Source organism: Tribolium castaneum, chromosome 4 (genome assembly GCF_031307605.1).
Source record: "Tribolium castaneum strain GA2 chromosome 4, icTriCast1.1, whole genome shotgun sequence".
Classification (NCBI taxonomy): Eukaryota; Metazoa; Arthropoda; class Insecta; order Coleoptera; family Tenebrionidae; genus Tribolium; species Tribolium castaneum.
In genome coordinates, this window is record NC_087397.1 from 12,083,377 (window position 1) to 12,108,458 (window position 25,082).

Sequence of the window (25,082 nt, forward strand, 5' to 3'; positions counted from 1 at the left end):
TAAGTTAAGTGGGATTTGTTTTTTAATAAGAAATTTAAAGCGCACTGTGTCTGATGACACTCTTAAAATGTTATATTTTGGCCTTCTCCAGTCTGTACTTACTTATGGAATTATTTTTGAGGGCCCAGCAGCTTTTTGAATAATCTATTTGTAGTACAAAAACGTATTCTAAGATGTATGGATAGTTCGGAGGCAGTAGCTCACTGTCGTCCTATCTTTCGAAAACTTGGTATTATGACCCTCCCATCTTTATATATATTTCACTTACTTTTGTTTATTCGACAACATGTAAGCACTCTTAATAAACGAAGCGATATTCACGCGTACGATACAAGGACAAGAAACCACATTGAGCTGCCACATTATAGGTTGACTATTGGTCAACATGATCCTACATATGCTGGAATCAAATTGTACAACAACTTGGAACAAAAAATTAAGGAATCTAAGTCTTTTAATATACTTCGCAGTCGCCTGTCATTCTTCCTACAAGACAAAGCTTTTTATAGTATTGAGAAATACCTCAGTTATTCCAAATTCCCTACAAATTTGTAGAATTTCATATATTGACGAGTCCGATAAGACGGTGCATGGCTTACTCCATGACTGACGACTTGAGGATATTATTATTATTATTATTATTATATTATTATTATCTGCATTTTAATTTTTTTTATAAATTTTATAATTATTATAATTATTTTTATTTATATTATTAAATATTATATTATTATTTTATATTATTATAATTATAATTTTTTTCATAAAAATCCGTTGACAAATATATGAGACATCAGGCTCGAAAGTCTTAGCTGAGCCACCCTGTAGAAATGGGCGATGATTTGACGAGTCTAACAAAGGTGAGCGGAATCCTCCTCGGCAAATACACGCGTCGCGATAAGACTGATAACCCGGATCAAATCCCGGCTGGAGAATTTTCCAGGAAACGTGTTTTTTCTTGCAGGAATGCGGTCGGAGATTCGCTCGCTCCGTTCGGCGCCGTCATGAAATAACTCCAATAACAGTTATGCACATTCTCTTTTTTTGCCTCCGCCGACGAATGTGCATCATTACCAACGGCGCAACTTTGACCCCGGCAATTTATCTGCTTTCGCACAGCGTTGGGCGGCGAATTCCGCATACGTTGACTCCGTAGACATGGCAGACATTTGCATAATCGCGACTGAGGTTAATTCGAGCGGGAGGAAAGGCCGCATTTTCATACATGCACACTTCATTACACAGGGCATCAACCGGTAAAAATGAAAGGTGCTAAACCGAACTACAGTTATTCATTCGGGCGCGACGTGACAGATTTTTTTCCATTGTCTCGCTGCAATTCGGAGAAGAGGAGTAGTTTTCCTCGAGCACTCGAGGCTTATCATTGCGGATTACTCACGCGATTACATTTTTTGGAATATTGACAGAGAGAACCGTAAATAAAGATAAAGATAAGGGTTTTAAATGGCAAATGTCGAGTCTTGATTGCTCAAATAATATGTAGGTCATCGTGACTTGTCCGATAAAACCACCCAAGACAATCGCAATTTCGCTTTGTTCGATATTCAAGTGCTGATCCGTTTGAGCGCGAATACGCCATAAATTAAAATGAAATATTCGTGTCAAAGTGAACTCAAACAAACGGAAGAATTAAATTCTTATCCATTTCGCATTCAACCGGTTCAGCGGATTCGCTGCAAATTCCCCGAATTCTTTCACTTCTGCCAACTTTTCGACCACAATGATTCAGCGGAAAGAGCCCAAAACATGATTCATGTTTTAATTTATTTTGTATTGCGGCCCTACATCGCCGATGTTTTATTGCCATGTATCTCGGCGCAATTAAAACCGGGGTCAAGCCATGTCTTTCTGTCAGTTTCTTGACTCGATTGGTTTATTTATCTTGTTGTTTCGGTACACGATAAGCCATGTTTGATTATTGTTACAGTTTCGTCTTGAATTTCTCGGAATCTTTGTCTCGCATAAATAAAACATTAGTTTCATGTTCGACCTTGTTGGCATTTTTATCAGATAAAGCGCAAACACGTTCGTGGTTTTAGCACGAAGGCAAAAAAGCGATTTTCGTGATTGGTCGAATTCGCCAAGTGAGGGTGAAAATCACATGTTGGCGGAAAACGAAATAAATTAAATTATATCCGAGTTGCGAGTTGAAAACTCGGTGTATTCATTACGAAAGTTTCGGAAAGTTTGTTTTCAAGGAACTTGGTTTAATGGAGATAGTTGAGGAGACAGACAGGCACGTGCTGCGTCCAAGACGACGACAGACTCCATTTTCCTGGATAAACTTTGCGCAAAGAGCAGTTGCTCAAGTTCCACTTTGTGTATGGTGGAAGTTTTGCTCGAACTTTCACGATGATGCTTGAAATCGATTTGAGGTGGCGGTGGGAAAACCGCAACAACGAATTATTTATGCCTTCTTAAACATGCCTTGACGAAAACTGTGTTTGCAAACTATCTTGGCAATCATCCAGGACCAATATTTGGATTTGCATAGAATTTTATATAAATCAAGCCGGGTTATATTTGTGGATTGGGTCGGGTATAAATAATGTTTTATTTATAGACTAATGTTTTTGTAAACATTAAATTTTCCGCTGCCTGTTTCTATGAACGAGTGGGTTTTTTTCGCCGACTGGCGTAATCGCCACGATGATGTTTTTATACCGTTTCATTTGCATAAATTATTATAATATCAGATTTCTAATTTGTTCCAGTTTATTAATAAAACACTATACCTACCTGGCTCTTGTCTCTTGATCCTAGAATATTACGAAACACCTGGAAATTCCTGTCCATAAATAAACAACCATCCTCCTGACAACTACCGACTTTTCACTCCTAATTAGCAAATATTTGGCTTGATTTCGTTAATTAATATTGCTTAGACCATTAATTATTTGCAGGACCTGACTGTAACGGACGACACAGTTCTGGAGGAGCATAACGAGGATCCGGCCCTGGTCCAGATGCGCCTTATCGGCGACGGAGGTGAGCGAAAATCTCGTGCAAATTCTCGGTGCAATGCCCCAGTTTCGAGCGTGTAGAAGCCACCATCACGCAACGTTGAATAATAAAAACGTCTTCCTTTATTGTCTCAGAAGTTATCTTTGTCTTTCTCAAAGGACGGGCACATTGTTTCGAGCGACTGAATTACGATATGAATAATTCATGATAGACATAAAATGTAGGTATTTATTCATATGGAGTGCGACGTCCTGCTTGAGGCAATCAGGCCACAGAGCTTATTTATGCACCTCGGTTAAAGTCGGTAGTGAACCGTGGATACGATCATCTCCAGATAACAAAAATCTCGTCAACACCCACATTCACATAATGGGAATTAACGATCGGACGTCGACGCCTCTAATTATCTAATTTCGACCGATTCTCGCCTGAATTTGCAGAGATAACATCAGTGGCCAACTTTAAAAATAAACGGTTACGTGGCGGGGAACGTTGGCAACGCGAACAAGTATTTTGGAATTTTTTGGCCTAAAATCGAATTTTCCGAAAAAATGTTGTGCAATGTCGTTGCACCTAGCAGGTGTCTTATCTTCCGGAACTTCGCAAACACGTTGTGTGTAAATGTAAGCGTAATTACGAGTGATAAGCTCCAGTTTGCTTAATTATTCATTATTTGAGTTCGGACCTAGTTCAAATATCAATATTTACACCTGACGTAACGCATTTTGGCACCAAAACCAAACGGTTGGCACCGACTGAGTCTTTTGTTACAATTTCGAAACCGGACTTTACTCTGACTATTATCGGGCTAAAAATAACTTATCTGTGAATTTCACTGATTGATGTTTTCGGTGAGAAGATTCAGATAAGGCGTTCTATGAATCAAGTGATTGAATAAACAACGAACTCGTGAATTATTTTTATAGAGTCGGTTGTCTAAAACTGGAGCGCGCTTGTTGTGTAAAGTCATTGTAGCGGCAATAATTATTAAATAAATTACTTTGAACGCTGCGCGGAATTCCATTAGGGTCCCGACTCCTGGCTTATGTCATGTCTGAAGCGCTCGAGGGATGTAAAAGTCCGCTTTGGGACTCGCAAAGTAATTAATAACAAATTTAGTGGCTCAAAACCTTGGCGAACTTCTCCAATATTATTTTTTCGTGATTCTCTTTGAGAAAAGTTTGACACCATTAAAATGAGTTTGCCGAGTGTAAACTTTTCCCTCTCCGAACTTTTTTATTAACTTCTGTAACGATAAAGCATGTGGCTTTCTATTGATTTTCGTCGGAAATCCGACGTTGTTTTAATCGTTGTTAGAGGGGTAATTTTTGCCTCAGGTTGATTCAGGGGTTCTTTCGACCTGTTTGTTTGTTTGCAGTGGTGGAGTCGATCATGCGCGGGGAGAACGTGGGCATCACCCCCCGGAGGTCACGATCAGCCGTGCTACAGACACAGCATCAGCAGCAGCCGGTGAGTACAAAATCGTAAACAACCCCTAACGGAGGACAACACTTTTGTCTCGGAGCGAAAGCGTAAACAACGAAATTATTATTCGACTATTGTTGACGGAATAAAAGATGCACTTGAGGCGAATACCGGATCTAATAAAACGCTTTTATTCTCTACGACTTCCCGACCGGGCTTCACTCACAATTTCGCATAAAATTAAACACGAAAATGTCAAGGTGACGAAGTAGGTTCTTCCTATCAGTGCACTCTACTTAATTATCTCATTTGGAATTAAACAGAGTGCATGCAAAAAGACGGAAATGACTGTGTGGTTTTTCTTGAGAAATGTGATGATTACAATATTTGCCATTCATTAATATTGTGGTGAATTCCATTCGTGAAGGTCGTATTTTATGTTCTGGTTTTATTAATGAACGACCAGTATTTTTTTCTAGAGAAAATTACTCATTTATCACGAAATAACATGGTAATAATTTTACAAATATGTAAATAAAAAAGCAGACTTGTCAAGGTTTTCAATGCAACGAGCACGATATTTTTTTACCCACATGTTTAATTTTAATTACCTTCACTTGAAATGTGATTTACATTTAATTATAGAGAAGAATAGATTGGTATGGAAATGCGGAATGATTAATTTAAAAAAAATTGTGTGAACTATTTGTGTTGCTTATTAAATAATTGTCATTCTGTGGGATGGACTAGTTTGTGTGTGTGGGAAATGTCAATTTTTCTTTCAACTGCCATCTTATTCAGTGAAACCAGAGGGACCGGTGCGAATGATTATCGTTGAAGGAACAAGTTCTTAGCTTTTATTTTGGCTGACTGTAATCGAGTTATCTGTAAGCCTCTAAACAGAAACTTGCACTTAAAAAGAACGTGACAATAAAAAGGAATAAAACCGTTGCTGTAAATGGAGTGTTTGAACTAAATTACGATTTTGAATTATTTATGATTAGCGTAAATGGAAATTAATAAGAATCAGCTTTTCCTGTGTATTGATTAGGTGTTATAACGGAGGTACTTCTTGAATATCAAACTTAGAAAATGCTTTCAAACTGCCTTGTTAAACATGAAAAGTAATACTTTAAAATTGCCTTGTTGAAGTAGTCGGAGCCGAGAACGCTTATTTTCATTAGATGTTTTAACGGTAACATTACTTCCATGTTGAGATAAGTCGTGTTTATTTTTAGAAAGACGCGCAAATGAAGAATTAATAATCGCCAACATGTTTGGAGTTGCAAAACCCCAATGTTTATATTTTGATGCAAATAACTTAGTAATTAATTATGCACCTACACAGTTTCCAAATATGTTGGTCGATCAGCGAGCGAAATTTATTGTACTAACTGTATTCGAAACAACCACAAAATGCAAATGAATGCTAAGTGGCGGGCATTTATTTTGGCAAAAAGCTATAAATAATTTATGGTGGCTGACAATTTCGCCCTGAATTTAAACGTCGGTTAATTTTAATAATGGCAGGAAAGCTACTATTGTGGGCCAAGGTCGCGGTCAGGTAAACAGTAAACGTTTCAGGTAGAAAACCACCCCCGAAACAGGTGTATGGAGCGGACAAAGGGGAGGTCGTCGACTGGGGAGCGCCGAATGACTAAGATAATAAGACACATGTCTAACGAAACAACTTTCTCGCCATTGCTATGCTAATGTAACACAGGAAACGCAAACGAATGCGTTTAATATTAAAAGATACTTTCCATAATTTACCGTAATTTCACACTGCGGGCTAGATTACACGCCATTTCGTAATACAAGGTTAACGAGAGGTGCCGGCGAAAAAATACCATAACCAGAATGGTTTCTTGTAGCCTCGACGAGTGTCGTGACATGTCGCTTGGTTTTTGCACCGATTCGCGGTTTGATCGTGCAAAAATAAGGGACAAAGGGTCACCTCGAAATTTTCTATTTGTTCTTTTCCGCCAGTCAAGGTGATGTAAATGTTAACTAAAACATAATTATGTAAACATTCGCCTTTATAGTTTGGCAAATATGACTTGTAGATGGCTGGAGCCAATGACTCCGAATGTGAAATAGATTAGCATGTAATTAATGAATAATAATTTAGGCGGTGACCTTGAGCGCGTCTCTAAAATTGAGCGGTTAACAATCTGTTTAATTAAAGCAAAACAAATTACTCCCGACGTACGAGTCTGGTTTAATTGTTTCTTGTTCAGTGAATTCTCTCCCCGTCTTCTTACTCAATAATATCGAAGCGAACAATGGGAGCATTAAAACAACTAATTACCATCGATGATGGATGCACACACACACTTTCGTGGGATTTCTCTGCCATCATTGTGTGTGTTTTTTCGTCGTTACATAACCCACAGTGTCTTAGGAGTGTCGGAACGAGTGCGTGGTATGGCTGTGTCATTTTGATAGACGTTAAATGATGCAAAATGGCTGACCTCGCCGTCCTATTTATGGTTCATCAGGCGGGTTCACGGTACCGCACTGCGCACGATGCTTAAAATAGTCGCTGTTTTGTGTATTTTGTTTGAGGCCGGTGCAAACTTACATCTGCAAAGCTACACCCAGAAATGACATCAATTATTATTGTGTTGGCGTGCGAGACACACAAAAGAATCATTAGAGAGAATCGAAAACAATTTCGTGGGTGTTTAAAAGAAGCATTTCATTAACTATTTATACCGCTGATAAAACGATCGTAAAAGTCCACTCTGATATGCAAACGCTGCCATTAAAAATTACATTTTGTTGCTGCAGTGACGTAAATATATTGTTTACTTATTCATTAAATTAATTAATTTGACAACAAACGAATTGCCGTTGGATAATAATAGCTCTTAAGGTGACTTACACCAAAAACACCCAATGTGCAAATGTGTAAACAATGTTGCGGTTATTGTCACTTAAGCAAACAAAACATTTTAACTATTTCTCGTCTACGTCGATGCACGAACTCATGTTTTATTAACGACTTTGCGAGGGATAATTTGTTCACTTGGCTCGAATCGTATTTTTGGCCAACTAACCACCCACGTAAGGTCACAGAACTTGTACTAAATTATCACCGAAACCGATGATTTATAATTTTTGTATGTTGATGAATAAGCAATAATATATGAATCACCGAAGAGTTATGTTTCAGGTATGAGTAATAAAAATTAGAAAATGTATTTCCTGATGCTTTCACGATTCTTTGTCTATCTAAACATTTTTATTATGACGCTGGAAACGACTCGGATAATGCAAATTAACATGATACGTTTAATATACCATGAAAAATGCATACGTGCGTATTACAAAGATAAGGAATTTGCAAACGTAAATATACAATTTGAAAGTATAAAGTGGTCGGCAGGTACGGGGCTTGTTACTTTCATTCAAAATTGAACGAAGTTTTTAGTGAAAAATTAGGACAATGAAGAGAGGATATCATCTTCAGTCTCACCATTTGGATTATTTTCGATGATTTTTGTCAAAGTTTGACTCCTTAATTTTGTTCCAGGAATCCGATGTTCAGTAAATTAGTAAGTTTTTAATACGATTTATTACTTGAGAGAATCAGTTTCGAATAAAATGGAGGTTGACATTCATTGGTTAAGTTAAACGAATAAGCGATGTCGGTTTTTGTAAAATTCAAGAAACGGTGTGTTTTTTGAATGATTTGAATGAATAACAAAAGAAAATATAAGATAAGTAAGTGAAAGAATATTTCTATCAATGAAATAGCACTTTTTGTGATTAAATAATTGTTTATCTAGTGTGTGTGGAATCCAGTAAAAAACTGAATGTTTGAAAAACGATAAAGGTAAAATGCGAATGAAAACATTGTTATCTAGTGCAGTTGAGTGATACAGAGGCCCGAATAAGATATTGCTTAATTACCAAACTAATTATTTTCAAAGAGCGAATTTCGTAGATTCCTGTGCATGCAGCAATAATGTGATACAATTGCTTGTCAAGCGAGATATGAGCATCTCCCTTTTGTTAATTAATATGATCCGAAGTCCGGCCATACCGCATGCCAAATGAAAATTAAACAGGCCACCACAATCCTGCAATATATTGGGGAATGCAGCTTACGCTTCCGGAATGTTTCCATGATATAATCTCGCGGCTAATTAATGCCATCATCTCTGAATCGATCTAGCCTGCGAGAATTAGCGCCGAGACATTGTCTTTCTTATTCCCGTCGTGTGCCGTTCGAAATCAATAGGTCCGGTCGTTTCCGGATCCCGTTTCCGGCGTCCTCTTCGCGATAAATACCTAAAGCGGCAAAGAGCGTCCGTTTTTTCCGTGGAAATTGCTTGCAGTCGATGTCGGTGAGCGACTGCGCCCGAGTTGCCGCCCTGCCCAGCCGCTGCTGCACTCCACTCCGCCCCAGACGACGACGCTCCGGTCGTAGCACAACGCTTAGCGGAGCTTTGCGAGCACGTTGTTCTTTGTTCCGCGCCCGATATTCCAGTGCTTTCACCCTCTTTTTGCGGTGGTTTGGTGCTGTGCGAGCGCGCCCCGAAGGGGTCCAGTGTTATTGTGATGTTGACAGTGAAGCGTTGCGTGGAGGCAAACGTGAAGTAAGTAGCCTCCGGAGCCCGGAGTGACGATAACTCGATCGGCGATCGATACGGGGGCCGCCGCCGCCGCCAGGTGGCTCTCTCCCTTCTCTAATTGCGTCCTGCCCCCGGATTAATTAAACGCAATGGGCGCGTGCTCGCGATTTACGTCCACGTGATGCATGACGGCGGCCGGATTTTTCCGGGTTTTGGCTGATTGCGAAATCAGAGCCGCGCCCGGATTAACCGCGTTTTTGCCAGTTTTCGGAATGAGATGACCGGTTTTCGGCCTTCCGGCGACTCGGTGAATTTTTCATTTTTTGGGTTTAGGTACCTGACTGTCGATCGGCTGAATGAAGGTCATGAAGTATTCAGACTTTGCATAATTGAGAACAATGAATTCGGCTCGGAACAAAGCCGGAGAATTGGCAAAACTTTGCCTCGCTCAAAGTACAGAGAATTTTTTCAAGTTCACTGTTTACCGGCTAAATATAAATTATTGATAAATCACTCGTGGCAATTAATAGGAAATTTATGTTCGGTCTGTGCTAAAACTGTCCGAGTATTTATTATCGATTAGCTACTTGGCACTTCACGCAGAACAACCTGATAAATAACACACTTTCCAAAGTATTACTTGATTGATTCTTGTTTGGTTAAGACAAAATGGGCCCCGGAAGCCTAGTCTATTCATGGCTGGTGTTTACGTTTACTTTATTCACCACGTACAAAATGACACGTACTTGAAACTATCTAGACTTCGACTAGCATTTTTCTCAACTTCCTCCCTGGAAGAGTATTGAAAATATCGCGGAGCGAAAGTATTTTTATGCTTGCAAATAGTGTCACATTGTCAGTTTGCTCGCTTGCCAACGATCGTTCCATCTAATGAAATGCGGGTTACAAGATGAAAGTAGTATTGCAAGTAGATTTACAGCAGTTGCAACATTTCCACCATCTGCAATGTGCATCTGCTCGTAAGATTTTATATAACGTTGAATAAACCAGTTTGAGTTAGGGTTGGGTCGAGGGTGAATCAAGTCTTGATCGCGCAGTTAAGCGTTGCGACTAATTAAGTTAATTATTGCCATCCAGAGCCGTGTAGTCCGAGGATTATCAGTGACCTCGAGTTCGGCGACTAGTGTCAACGGCAGGAAGCAGCGATCTGGAAAGCCTTCTGCTTTGGAAGTCGGCTCCTCGAACGGAGGAACATCGCCGGAACCGCTCGATAAAGGTGAGTCTTTCTTTATATTAAAATTTCGTGTGTTCAGTATTGCGTGATTGATGACTTCCTGACCCACGTCACAAGTCTTTTGACCCTGACTCGGGGTCAGTTTCGATTGCAATTAAAGACAAAATGGCCGACCGTTTATTCGTGTTCGGTGAAGCGTGGCTGTTGTTCTCACAACTCTTCCGATATTTTTAGTTGTGTTGAAAAATAAAGATTCCAGAGGAGGATCTAGGGCCAGATGCTCGCGCAGCGGGAGGTTCCAAGGGATCGAAGTGTTTGTCGAAAATATATGGCCTCTTTTATTGCGTTTCGGAACGATTGCCCGTCCTCGTCTGCGAACGAACGGTCGGCGCCTACGCGCCAAAAAACACTTGTTTATTTTATTGACTTGCGACTTTTTCTCACTTCCTTTCTAATTGTCTTGTCAAAAAAAAATGTGTTAACCGCGCATGATGATAGATGCGATCCATAATCTCGTGATGGACGAGGTAATTGTGAGGAATCGTTTTTATGGCCCCAATGACACTCAAGGTTAAGACACTTGAGACCAATCGTGACACGCCATGTGCCCGCCATTCGAACGACAACGCATGATGCGTGACGTTCACTTGTCTGATGCTTCAGCCGATCGTCGTTTGTTTGGCTTCCGGCCAAAACCAACGACGATACTTAAACATCAAACTGGTACGATTTATGCGTTAACTACCGGAATTTCCTTTGACTATGCCAGACCCCTGCCAACTTTGTGTTTATTTATAATGCAATAGGATTAAGAAGGGGAAAAAACTCTAACGCCTACGATACACACACGATAATTAAAACGCTGTAAATAATGGAGAGGCTTTCGGCGAACCAGCCGGAAGCCAAAATATGTTTATCAGACACGGATCTTGACACAAGATTGATTTTCGGGTTCCCTTTTAAAAAATAGAGTTGTAGAATTGATAAGATAATCATGATCGCACTGATAATAATAAAAAAATAATTAGTGCAGGCTTGGCTTTTTGGAGGTGGCGCTAAAAACCGTTGTGGGCTCTTATACTGGGTGGGGCAACCTTATCGCACACCCAAGAAAATCGCGACTTCTAATGAAATAAAAATCCTGAAATTTTACACACCACCCTGTACACTGATAAGGACCATTCTCGATTTTTATTAAATTTTTTTGTTAATAAATAAAGTCGTAGCAGTTTTGTGAGTATTTGGGCACTAACTGTTAATTTAACTACAAAGTTTTTAGACCAAATGAATCCTTACCTGCTAGCCCATCAAACGCTGGTATCAGAATTAAAAATTTTTACTTGGTTGGTTAAATAATCGGTCTTTTTTATTTAGACGCAAACTAGACGCGTGATTTATTAGAAGATGGTAGAATTTGCCAACAAACGGATCAGTTACCAGTAGCTGAACTTTTTGAAGCTCCTTATTTACAGTCTTGCAATAAAACTGATGGCTACATTGAAATATCCCAACGAAATCTTTTACAATCTTACTCCAATTACAGTTCACATTGTCACCTAAATTTACGACGCCACAAGTAGGAACTCATAAATAAAAATAATTTTTAAAGTTAAAATGTAAAAGTGCGTTTAATTCCAAATCTGACTGGTATTTTTCTTCGCTAATTTTGTAAACAATTATCTGAAGTGAATACGCGTGCTTTAGTATAACATTTAGAATTTGACTTTTTGGTCAAAAATTACATTTTTTAATTATTATTTTTATCTGCAAGTGAAAAATTACCAAAAAATTAGGGGAGATACCTTTCTCAGGTCAGGTGTGTAAAGTGCAATATTTTTTTATTTAATTAGATATCGCGATTTTCTTAGGTGCGCGATAAGGTTGCCCACCTTGTAGATTTAGATCCGGTTTACAGAACATTTTAATTACAATTAAATTAAATTAATTTTGCTTTCTGTAAACAGACTCTAAGTACTAGTTTGTAGAAAGCTTCATCAAATTTTAATTCGTTGTTAAAAGTGAACAACGCGAATAGACCTATCAAATATGCTCAATTTGATCACGTGATCATTTAATCACGCATTTAATTGCGAGATGCCGCTTCTATAAACCGGTCCTAAGAATCGGTTTACAGAAAGCGAAATTAAGATTTAATTCAGAATTAAACTAATTTAAATTAAGTTGCCAATTAAAATGCAAGTTAATCTCGAATTAAAATTTGCTTGCAATTAAAATGTTCTTCTTAAACTGGCTCTCAGATCCATCTCTCGAAACAATAAGAAGAAAAAAAATGAGGCAATATAACACCAATTGGTGACGTTTTCGCTATTTCAAACGAAATGTCTAAAAATAATTGCTCTGCTTGAACAGCGTTTTAAACGCCCGGAAAATGGAAAGATGACATGATATTAGTAATTTAGTGATTTCATGTTCTGATGGTTCAAGACCCAAAAAACTGCTTTTTATCCCAAAAACTCGTCGAGTTCTCGGTTTATTTTTGCCGAACCTTCGCAAAATAGCTGGGTTTCTGAATGTGCCAATAAATAAAATGCAAAAGCGGCTGAATAATTTTTTAAGTGAATTTTCAGCTCGGTTGGCATGAGCGTCTTCCTCGATAAAAATAACAATTGTGGATGTTTTTCTTTTGCGAAAATTGCGTCAGCTTGCGTCCGCTTTATGTCGTCCTCGTGTCTGGTCGTTTTTTCTGTTTTTTTTTTTGTTGGCAACGCACGCTGAATGGTAATTAGATCGATCGTGGAGTTGTGCCGCCGTTGCAGCAATAATAATGGTCTCGAAGCGGCATACAATAGCAAGTGCCATTAACGTAACCGTGACTATGCGATCCTCAACAAAGGAGCAACAACCACGGACCTGATTGTCCCCAGGCTATCGGGATGGGCACCTCCAACATCACGATCTTACCATTACCGGCAGTCAAGGTTGGCCGCCACAAGACACCCATATCTTCTCGATTCCCGACCTCAATTAAAAAAGACGAAATTTTCCACCCGACGAGTTTTTTTCTTTCTTACCTGGGAATCTCGATCTTTAGACGAGTGTGTTCTACTATCCATCAAGCTGAGCCCGAATCGAGATACGATCAGGAGCACTTGAGAAATTGTGAGTGTTATTGAGATGCCCTTGAGGCGCTCTATGATTTTCCGACATTTGTTAATTTGCCAAGAGAGGATAAAAAAGTCGTCGTCTCATCGACTGCTGTTTATGGTTGTAAATTCCTGTACGACGCTTCCACGTTAATATCAGTTGTAAATTCCAATTAACCATAATTGAAGTGCTACATATTTGAATCCTGTTACATGGAGCTCGAACGTGACCGAAATGGTTAAGTCGTCGTTATATCCTCGTTTAAATTGTCTCGGGAGGAAAAAACCGACGTCACGTTCCCGACTCTGGGGTTGTTTGTGCGAGGGCGGTTGGAAAAAACCGTTATGACGTCGGTTTCACTGTTTTTGTCGTTATTTGAGTCAATTTGACCCATTATTGCTCGTAGGAGGAGCCAGTGCAAAAAGACGATTTTTGACGATGATGGTTAGTTTTTTGCCCATTAACTGTTAACGGGATTTGCAGCTAACGGGTTTCCCGCCTATATCCTGTAATATGATCAGTCTTCTCTTCTACCGACATGTGTTACATGTACAAGTCTCAGGTTAAAATATCTATTGTGGGGGTTGGGTTGTGAATAGTTCCGCGTTATTTATGAGCGGCTTTGTTACCAACTAATGGCATTAATAGCTTCGCCAGGCCGCACAAAAACGGAACAGAATTCACTCCGAGATGCCGAGGATTGTCTCTTTTATGGCGTTATTAAAACCTCGATTAAAACTAACCGAAAACTCTTGATGGCGCTTTGTAAACAGTTAAGCTACCGGATTACGAAGAGATTACCAACTACACTATTAGAGTCAATTTAATTTGAATATTTCGTGCAAGAAAAACAAACGACCAACTCGCGCGCATTTTATCCAATTTTCCCTGGAAAGCACGACTTGTAAGCATGCAGTTTTTGTCGCACTAAAAAATTTACAGTTTGTTGTTAATAAACTAATGAATAATGCAAACGAACAACTTGTGTATTGACTTGACCTACTTCATTCAGCATATTTCTTCAAATCATTATTACTTTCGTCAAAGCGTTTCCCATAAATTTTTAAACGTTCTGACGCAGCTTTTTAATAATTAAGCTTTTTCTCCCCTTTATGACAAATTAAAGTTATCCAAAGTCGATTTACTCGGCTTTAGCGCTAGTGCAAACAGAATTGCAGTTCTAATTAAAGCTGAATCGGGTTCTGGAGGAGGAAGCCGCCCATTCCAAGGGGCCATTATGTACCGCTAAGCTATTTTCCGTGCCGTCCGCCCAGAGCAGAGATTGCGCTATTGATTTAGTGCTTCTTCGTGCCCGGATGGAGGTTCAGAGGCGGTGCACGTGTTGAGAAAAGTCGGAAAACGTTCAAAACTCGCGAAAAATCCAAACGAAAGTGATTTATTTAACGCTTGACGGACGTTTGAAAGTAAAAGCTCCTTAAGATACAACAATAATTGGGGATTAATCCGGTTAACAGACCGAAACATCGTGCAGTGAGGAGCTGGATTTTTTCGGTAACAATTAGTGCATTAAAATTACACAATTATTGATAGTTTTTGTGGAGCGAAAACAGTTACATTTAGCCTAGTTTCCATTCAAATCGTGATTTACCAATTGTTGTAAAATGATTCGGCTGCAAGGTCACGCTGTGATGGCACCCAAGCCGAGTTTGCCTTGGTCTTGTTGTTTTATGATAAATTCTTCAATAAACCACGTAAGGTAAGTCAAGATCAAGTGGATGTAAACTCGTTTTTTATGTTTTTACGTGATTTTATTACTTGGCTTTGCCCTTGTGTGGTGGTCATTAATCATGAATGAGAGTTCGCATGACAGAGCGCCCTTTGAAAAGGGTCTAGTGGCCCTTTATCGGTCACTCGGAGCGGGCGTCAACTCCCTCGAAATATCAGGAGATTTTCAACAGCGATAACAAATATTGCCACAGCGATAACCCAAATTGTTTATAATGTGTAATTTTTATCTTGTGTTTGAATAAGAACAGGAAATTAATAATTGGCGATTTCGATAAGACCCCATCGTTGATTAATCAAGGCTACTTGGAAGGGTTGTCGACCTTGGACGATGATTAGACCCGAGGGCCGGTTTCGTTTACCTGCTGCTCTGCTCCTCCTCGACTTGGCTGTAACCTGAATAATGATAAATACAGCCCGGAGGTTGCTCGCAAAGGTCGGCCAACGAAAGCAAATAACCGGAGAGAGAACATACACAACGATTTAATTTATATGCAGGAGCTGCAGGAACCGCATCGCGCTTTATTGTGAATGTATAATAATAATACGGGGCCGGAGAGCTGTGTCTGGAATGCAGATGGCGGCGTTTTTGAATGGTCGAATTCGCGAAAAGTTGTGTGGTCTCATGAGTGATTTTACGACGAAACTTAATTATGATGAAATTGTTCGATCCTAATTGGACGGAATGTGTAATCTCGAAACGGAAAATGTTACCCATTGTGTTCTAAATAAGGTTATTGTTTCAGTGCGCAAATTAATGCAAAAAACAAACGTTTCCAAACTTGAGTAGAAAGCATAAATTTTTAACGGTTCGTGCGTCGGCAAAGTGCCACACAATTCGGCTTCAATTATCAGCAAGGTATTAATAAGGTTGCCTCTGGAGGTTGTTTCTGTGTATTTTTTCGTTGTGTTGACTTTGAGTGCAGGTTTGTTTAATTTAAGCCGGCAAACAAACACTTTGTACAAGTTGATTCCGTGTTTTAAACACAGTCGAATAATAATTCGGGCGCTCTCTTGTTCATTGTGCTGTTACGTTATTGTTGGCAGTATCAGTTTGTTGGAAAACTCCCAGTGGAGCATGCAACCGACATATTAAACTTTCCAGTGAGAATTTTGCGCCCTCTGCATCAAATTCCTTTGTGAATCTCGGATTTCCATAATCCATTCAGCTTGATTAAGACACTCGACTCTGAACGTGGGCATGCAACTTGTCGCTGCATGTTTTTAAACTAGAAAACCTTGCCGGCAATTTATTTAATTGACAGTCATTTTCTACAAACGTGTAATCGAAAGTGCATTGCATATCGATAACAAAGAGTTAATAATAACAACAGGAACTGTCAATCGAGATATACACACAAAGACGAGTCGTAATTACTTTACCAGTTGCGTCATGCCATACACTACACAAACAAAAAAATATATAAACGAGATGATAAACATTTGCAAACACCGATTATGCGCTTGTGTGGAAAACAATGCGACCTTGTTTGTGATATTCCAGCACATAAACTAGGTTTGTGACTCGACTACGGTTGCTCCGAAAGAATCAAATACCGCCCGAATTATTGTTCCTGTTTTAGTCCCTGATGATAGTAAGGGATGGGGGTTGCCATGGCGACCAACCCGTGCACGCGCTGAGTCACACGATTCTGCAATAATTGGGGTTGGAATGTGGATGGAGGAATCGACGAGAAAATAGAACTTGTTTTGTTAAATGATTGATTAAAGTTGCGCAGGTAAATTACGAGACGGAAATAATTTAAATTTTTTAATCCCTCGCAGAATTAATAAACTGGGGGCCCTACCCCATCCATAAAGTTAAATGATTTGCAAAACTTCCCGCCTACAGTGTGTGTGATAAGATTAATGACGTGCCGTCGTGTACTAAGCTTGAAGGATGAATAAACAGTAAACGGCGAAAACACGGTCTAATTTTAAAATTACACTGAATGAAACGTGTTTTGTTTCATTAGGTAAAAATTTATGACCCGAAAACCAAATAAACTTATGGCTTGTTTACTCTACTCGACGTGGATCGAAAGTACTTATCATTTAATCCCATAGTGCAATTAGCAGATAACACGAATGCGTCAAATGATTTTTCGCTAATCAGAAAGTGTAACAGTGTCATTGTGAAGTTATTTCCGATGCGATAATTTGCTTGATTATTATCGTCCGAATTCTCCCACTGTCCTTGTGATGGTTTGGACAATTTGCTTAATTGCCCACATGATTTATTACAAATTCGAACGTTGGCGTCTTTGTTATCGGGAGTTTTTCCATTTCATAATGTATTGTTTACATTCTGTACATTATCGTTGTGGGTGGTATTGTGATTAACAATGAAATTAAATCGCAAGTCAAGGTTTTCCGTGAAAGTTCCCAAGACTTTTTGGCATTTTTCGCGACGGAATTGCCCGCAATTAAACGCCTTTCACTAATACAATTATCGAATAAAAAGTTTATAATTACTCAATAAAACTGCAACGAACTGAATCAGGTGCACGCGAAACGTGGATTTCTAATAAAGTTCATTTTGGTGTGGTGCCTGGAAATTGATAAAATTGAGTTGTAGGATCAAGCGCTGATTTTCACCTTGACTTTTATTCAAACTAGTTCTCATCGCTACACAATTCACATCCATATACGCTGGTAGGAATGTGTTAGATAATCATGTATTCTGAATTAATTAGAATTGGCTAACAATGCAAATTTCGCAAATTTGCATTTTTCGTTGGAATAATGAAAATTCTTCGGTTCACATAAATTGTAGACGTTACGCTCGGTAATTAATAAATATGAAATATTAAACTTGCTGCCCTGGATGCATCCATAAACTGGTGCATTATTTATGGCCCCACTTATTCAATTATTCATTCAACTTTCGGTTTCGTGAAACGAATAGTTTAGTGTCCTGTTTATCCTTGGTGCGACAAGTACCAATTATTCGGCTAAATGAGGTTGCAATTTTTTTACGTTACGCAACAGTTGTGTTATTGTTAATCGCTTATCATCGGCTCCATTTAGATAAATTACACGATTCTATAAATAGATTTCGACAAGGCCACGTTTTTTCCGTTCATAGATCGGGTCAAGTTCATGTTAATTTTCATGGAAAGCAAGCAATTGAAGTGATAATGCGATTTATTATTATTGTCCTTGGTCTTAATCTGAGTGAAACCCTGCGGTTTGTGTAAATTTTTACACCACTCGGGTTCACAAAAAATAAATTACCTGAGCTTCAGGTAAGAAACGTATTATCTCGGTTGTCCCTTTGCGTGCTGGAATACAAGATTTATGGTGAAACATTGGCCCGCATAAAGGAAAAGCTTAGTCATTACGGCTGACCCAATAATGATAATAGTGAAACAGATTCGATGGTGTAATTTCATGGTGGAAGCACAAAGGACACCGTTAACCAAAGCGTTGCTGGTCGTTCTTTTCGCTCTAGGATTAAAAATAAACGCCACGCCAACTTTTACTACTACAAAGTTTGCAAGTCGTGTCGAACTGATAAAAGTTTCTCGCCTCGTTGTCCAACTTTTTCTCCCAGTTTTCAACTTGACGGTAATTAAGTTTGTCTCTTGACGCGTTGCGTCACCAAAGAATGAAGTTTAAAACTGTAGCTTTTGCCCTTGGAATGACCTTGCGGTGTTTTCGATCGAAGCGAATTGCGAGCCGTCACGAAAATAACACAATTCTCGTATGCAAATGGAGTCGTCGTCGAAACGTGAATTTGAATGAATCAGCCCTCATCAATATTAAAGTGCCATAATAGTCACCTCCGTCGAAGGCATGCGTTGAATATCGACGATCCTCCTCTTCAAACCAGGATGTTGTTTGTCTGTTGGACTATTCAAGTGTCCACATGGGCACGGAAACAGCTGTCGGCTTAATCCCTCTAGCTTGAGAAGGAGCAGGTGATGGCGCACAATCCGGTTTAGGGGGGCATAGGGCAACATGTGTCGATGGAATGCGACTTCAGCCCGCGCACAAGGGGCAACCACCGACCAGACAGGTGACTGAATTATTCAATGCCTCTTCGACTAGTAAAAAATTCAATGGGGCTGCAGCAAGCCGAGTCAACGAACTTTTCCTTGATGGCTAAAGGGATAACCTTGATTTGGTTTCGGCAGTAAATTTTGCTTATGGACGCAGACATCGTCCTATAAATAACATCGTCTGCGATGCATTCGATGCCGCTATCTCTCCTCTCCCACGCAGCGAGCGAGTTTATGAGGTCGCCGTAAAGTTGGGAAAATTTGGTTTTGCAACTTCAGCAAACTCCATCAATCGAAATTAAACAGAAACGTGAATCGGCAAAGTCCGTAAACCACATTACCATACCAGACAGAGATGCTGGTGATGTTTTTTTAGGAATATCATTAGTGACTGACTGACTTTGCACTTTGGAATTGAAGGTTAAAGACGTGAGTAACGAGCGTCCGGATGGATGTAATTGCGTAAATGAGTTTTTCTCTTCCCGTCTAATTGACGACTTCCCTGGAAGAGAACACCCCGGCGTTCGTTTGGTCACGCTTTTTTGCATAACCGTCTGAGGTAATTGACATGACAAGACAAAAGAAAGTCCATTCGATACGGGTTTTATTTATAGACGACATCCGCGATTATTGCGCTAACAACGATTGGATTCGATGCGGCCAAATACGCATGTCTTTTAACGATTACGGGGCACGACCTCTGATAATATTGGAAATTTATGTTAACGTGCTTTTTACTTAAACAAAATAGCACATTAGAACCAGTTTTTAAATGTCACAAGTCTGTCGATTTGCATAACGTCGGCCAGATAACATTATCCGCACCGCTGATTCCATCCATTACAGTTACGTTAGGTCCGGCCATAATCTAATGTCAATGGCAAATTCCTCTAAACTCAAAGAAAGTCGATTCACAGACCCGATGATACGAGAATTAAGTTTCTAATTTCCTGCTGGCACAGCTCCAAAACCACAACACCTTTGCATAAACTCGCAATTTCACACTACAGCATTATCGTCAATGGCGGTTATTATTTCACTCAGGAAGCGGTTCCGACGATAAAAAACACCGGATTTGTCAAGGGAAGAAGACAGATAACCTTGAAACGCTGAATTTCAAACACAAACCTATTAAAATAATGTTTCCACACGTCTATTAAAATAACTCGACACAAACCAGTCTGATTACAGCGAGGAGAGCATCTGTCGACTCGGGATTATAATTATTTATTTACGTGTGTGCGGAGTTGAGCATCCAATTTGATTCCTCCATTCGAGGTCGACAATTTACGTCTGTTCGGGTTTCCCCCGTTTTGAAGGCAATCGGGCTGTGTTCATTTTTGCAAATTTAATGTTCAGAACAATTACCGACGCCCGCCCCGAAAATTCAAAGTGCACCCCTTTTCGTGCGGTGGCCGATGAATCAACCCTTGCAGCCTTGAAAGTTGTCGTGACCCTCGAGTACCCGGAATCCCGCGCCAGGGAAGGCGCTTTGAAATTTCCGCCGACATCAAAGGGCGGCAGCGACGCGAGGGGCGGCTGCCGTCTGTGCCGCACAAACAATCTACGCGGCGGCGGCGGCGGGGTTGTTTTGTAACCATGGCAACTGTCAATGTCATACGTATATATAACGGCGGCCCACACATCCACGCGCGCTCTTCCACCCCGACAAGCGGCGCTCCCTCGTCGTTGTCAAGGCAACGGCGCCCGGACGCCGCCGCCGCCGCCAATTCTGGCGGATGTTTATGTTGGGCCGAAACGGCAGTAATTGCATAATTGTGCGTCGGGCGAGAGGCGTCGCCGACTTCGATTACTTGAAAGAGTGACGGCCCGGTGTGAAGCGCTCGTGTTATTTATTTTATCCGTTTTATATACGAGTCGGTATTTGGCGTCGTTCCAAACGGTTTCGATGACGCAGGATGGCGCACATTAAAGGAGAACTGCACGACAGTTCTAGTATACAAAGCTGTGTCAGTAACCCGGGAGACCGGGGCCTCGCCTCCGCCGCCAACTCTCCTGGGCGTGTCCCCCCTGCATCGCAAGTGCCTACCTGGCCGGTTAATAATAACGAAATTAATAAGTAGAGGTCGCAAAATGATTACGCCTCCGGCTGCAGGAATAGATAACGGTGCAGCAGAGTGGTCTCGATTCACCTTTCACCGCCGGTATGGACTTTTTCGCTACCTTATTTTCCCCGACTATTTATTGCTCGCATGTGCACGAAAGGTGCACCAACATCTGCCGCATACCACGCAAAAACTCGCTTTGTATTAGTATTATGTAAGCACGAGGAATTTGATCGAAAAAATTCAGGAGGGGACAAATGTATCGATCAGTGGGATATTTATAAACGAGGCGCTGATTTATTGAGCACTTTTCGAGTGCTTTTTCATATTTCATGCCATCGTTAATTGGATTCCTCCCGCCTACGCTTCAGCAAAGACAATTTTCATCGTAAATAATTTCGGGATGCCGCCTCGATTGAAATTGGAACGGAATGTTTCAAGAGAACCCACTCTGGCATACATCAACAATAATTGTTGTTGGTTTGTACGATGACAAAGGCGCGGCTGCGATTTCGCCCACCCCCGCTTATATGGATGCGTGTCCCACGGTGAAACTCGTGACTGCAATGCAAATGGCCGGATTCGCACAAAGAAAACCAAGTTTCATTCCAATCACCACTTATTGCACTGATCAATGGGTTTTGGGCCACTCATCAAATTTTTTCTTTCAAGTGAAAATTATTGTAACTGAGATTTTTCCGCCAGACGTATGCTCCAAATAAATGTGGATGAGACGAGTGTATCATTAGAACGTCCAAAAATGTTTTGCTTTTGACGCACTGTGGGACTGTGAAAGTCGTGCAACAAATCGGTGCTCAGGCTCCATAACGGTCAATTATTTTGGCATTTGTCACTCGAGTGAATCTTTTTTATTTTCGCGATGTTGCAGCAATGTTCAGTGGCCGGCAAATTAATTTGACATCTCTATTCAGAGCGCGTGTCCACAACGCAATGCGTTGGGCGTATTTATGTGTAATTTCTCCGGAATTGGGTACAGGGAAGACGAGATAAAGCGCCGCTTCGAATGGCATTTGCATACAAAGCGGCCTTTTCGTCACTGGTGCGTTTGTCCCACGTAAGCCAGTGACTCATCTTATTATATAAACCATTCGCTGCAGTGGCATTTTTGCCATTGTGTGATGTATCAGCTACGAAAGTATTGTCCTTGGAGATAAGGATTAGCCGGTGATTAAATTTTCCAACGGATGAGTGACCGTATTAATTATATCGCGCGATAAATTTTTGTCGTACAGTTATTTGGTCGTGAAGGTCGCCGAATCGGCCATTGTGAGCGTTCGTTAAAAATAAAAAACGACCGGTTTTTGCTGTAAGGTGGGTGGCACCGGCGACAGCTGCACGCCAATAAATATCAAGTATATACTCGTTCGTTTATACTGCACACACAGCGAGAGTACAGATGTTCGTTATCGCCGTCCCTTTTCACAAATAAAAGGGCGCCTGGCGTATACAGGGGCTTGCAAGGTCACCCTGAGCCTTGCTCTTTCTGGCCCACTATTTTGTTTACCAGCGCTATCGCTGGCGTTTTTATCTCTTTTGCAATGTTTTGTAGCCGATTCTAAATATGGATGTTAATAAACAAGTGTCTCGTGTTTGGTTTATCTAATCGTGGAAGTGTTTTTGGTTGAAAAGTTCGGTGATTTAATTAGTGTTCGTCGGAGACATTTTAATGCGCGGCGGCGCATGTTTGGCCCCGAGGTCGCAGTCATTATATTGATTGCCGCAGATGCAGCAGGAGCAAACATTTTGCCAATTCGCCCGCAGATGTTTAGAAGACTCGACTGGGCGCAGCGTCGCTAATTAATCATATGTACGTTTATATCCATATTCAATGAGCGAGCCTCGAGGGCTCGAGTTCGTTGGAACTCGCTAATTGTCATCCTCGTCACACCAAACTCGTTTGATGGCAGACAAATATGGAAGTGGCTTCGAAAAACCAGAGTTGTAAACAACTTTTGCCTCTTCCATGAACGGCGGCCTGCTCGGGTTCAAGCCTTTGCCATTATTTTGTTATTGAGTCAAGGACATTGTTTGTTATGCAATTTTTGCCAAACGCCGGGGTTGCTGCGTCTACATTGTTTGGGCCTTTTATAGCCTTGAAAGGATTTTACGAGCCAATAAATCCGGAATTATTCTCGGTGTGAAACGGTCGGTCTTCGATCCAATATTTACCCGGCTGTGCCTTTGCTCAAACAATTCGCGAGCGCATAACTGATGTTAATTGATTACGTCGCACAATGGAAAGTCGGTTTGCAGTGTGAAAAATCGCCTTCACGTGATTAACGAGCGGAAAAAATACGCACGCTTGCAAATAGAACTAACTGCACGCAAGTATTTTCACTGGACCCGTTCCAAAATGTTTCTTGGAAGAGTCGGTCTCGCCGGAATGTGGCCCTCGAACCTGTCGAGTTGCTTCTTCCCCAAGTAATAATGCTGGCGTTGCCATTGTTTCGGCCATGTTGAACGTGGCCGTTGACCTTTCCGCCCTATTGTTCCTGCTAGGGGACAATTATCGATTGGGGACATTCCTAGTTTTGGCGATTTTTTTGCGAAATTGCCGTTTCAACCAGTTTAACTGGTTGGCGGTCAAGTCGCCGCAACGCTCCGGCTCCGGAACCCCACGGATATCACTTGTTGCAGGTTTCGGTCGCGCTCGGCAACGGGCTCGCGTTCTCGGCTTCAGTCAGTACTTGGTGGTCGAACGGAACGGTCGTGTCTAAGTGGATTACTTCAAGGACATACATATAGGTTTAGTTTTTGGTAAGTGGAGGGTGATTGAATGAGCGCCGCGCCGTGGTGTGTGCGACCGTGTCATGTCCAGGAGGTGGTGCATTTTGTGTGAAAGTGCTAGTGCGCCGCTTGATTCAGGCCAGGCCGATTTCTCCTTTGATTGATGCAGGATCGAGGGTTGCTCTTTGTTCGTTCGACGCCAAAGTCGTTTGTAGGTCACGCTCGGGTCCCTTTCTACTAAGCAAATATTACAACGAAACTGGAAGATGGCCGGCCGTTCCGGTTTATTTCGATCATTGGTCGAATTTAACAATCACGCAATGTAGCTCAGCCAATGGAGGTCAGTGACTGCAGCAGCAGCAGCAGGATCCCCTCCGTGCCTCTCGCGCCGTGTTCCTGCGACCGTAACGCCTGCTGAATCAGACTGCAGTTGGTTCGTCTCTGGTGACTTGCTTTGCCAGCAAAAATCGACCGGTTTTACACACTGGATTCCCCCGTTATGCAAATTTCGAGCGGCGCTAATTGAAATTCTATATACCCTCCCGTCAAAATATTTACTTTCTCATGCCGTCGCAGGAGGGAGGAGAAGTGTTTGTCGCTAGATCGCAGTTATCTAATCAAGTTTAATCGTTTCTTTGTCGTCTGTAGCCTTGACACTTGGATATATTTAGGACAAAGACAAAATTCGAGTCACCTCTACGATGGAGAGGTTTAATTAACAAAAGTCGTTTGTCACCGACTCAATTATAAATGGAAATTGGCTCGTTCAGATTTAACATTGATTATTTATGCGTGGCGAATTAGCATTTAGTAACGGAGAAAGTCAGGCTCGATAAGTGTTTACGGTAATTTAGTCATCGCGTAAAAATCCAGCACCAGTATTTTACCAATTAAAATCAAAATAATGCTAATTGGTAATTACGTACGCAGTTGTGTCTGCAAATTGTTTACTTTCAAACTGGTGGTGTCATAGACGAGGCTAGAAGGAAGTGAGTGTGTACAACATGCACATTATTAAGTGAACCAAAATGATCAATTTTTGGCTCATTATGCCAGGCCAAGGAACGCAGCGACCTTGAACTGTGGGAAAATCGGTAATGTTTCTGCTTCCGGCAAAGAATTACGAATCGCGCAAACAATGGTGTGGGATGGGAAGAATGTGCTGCTCTTCTACGCTTGGTATGTCGTGGCGGAACGGATTCGTCGCGATAACCATAATAGAATA

At 40.8% G+C, this 25,082-nt stretch overlaps 1 protein-coding gene and 1 long non-coding RNA gene across 8 annotated transcripts in view; one reads left to right on the top strand and one right to left on the bottom strand.

Moving 5' to 3' along the window:
- LOC655414 (probable JmjC domain-containing histone demethylation protein 2C) overlaps positions 1-25,082 on the top strand; it is a 71,047-nt gene that overhangs the window by 29,504 nt on the left and 16,461 nt on the right. For 2 of the 6 annotated variants that reach the window (XM_015982440.2, XM_015982443.2), the window contains 3 exons: positions 2,925-3,009; positions 4,364-4,455; positions 10,092-10,230. In XM_015982440.2, the coding sequence (XP_015837926.2) occupies positions 2,925-3,009; positions 4,364-4,455; positions 10,092-10,230 (316 nt within the window). The other 4 variants (XM_008202407.3, XM_008202408.3, XM_008202409.3 and 1 more) reach the window with 4 other exon arrangements.
- Positions 6,090-7,127, bottom strand: LOC107398467 (uncharacterized). Of its 2 annotated transcripts, XR_010333692.1 has the most exons (4): positions 6,995-7,127; positions 6,623-6,942; positions 6,471-6,562; positions 6,090-6,420 (listed from the first exon to the last, which is right to left on the bottom strand). It is a non-coding gene; the product is annotated as an uncharacterized LOC107398467 (long non-coding RNA). The 2 variants fall into 2 exon arrangements; XR_001575312.2 differs by having other exon boundaries at positions 6,090-6,562; positions 6,995-7,125.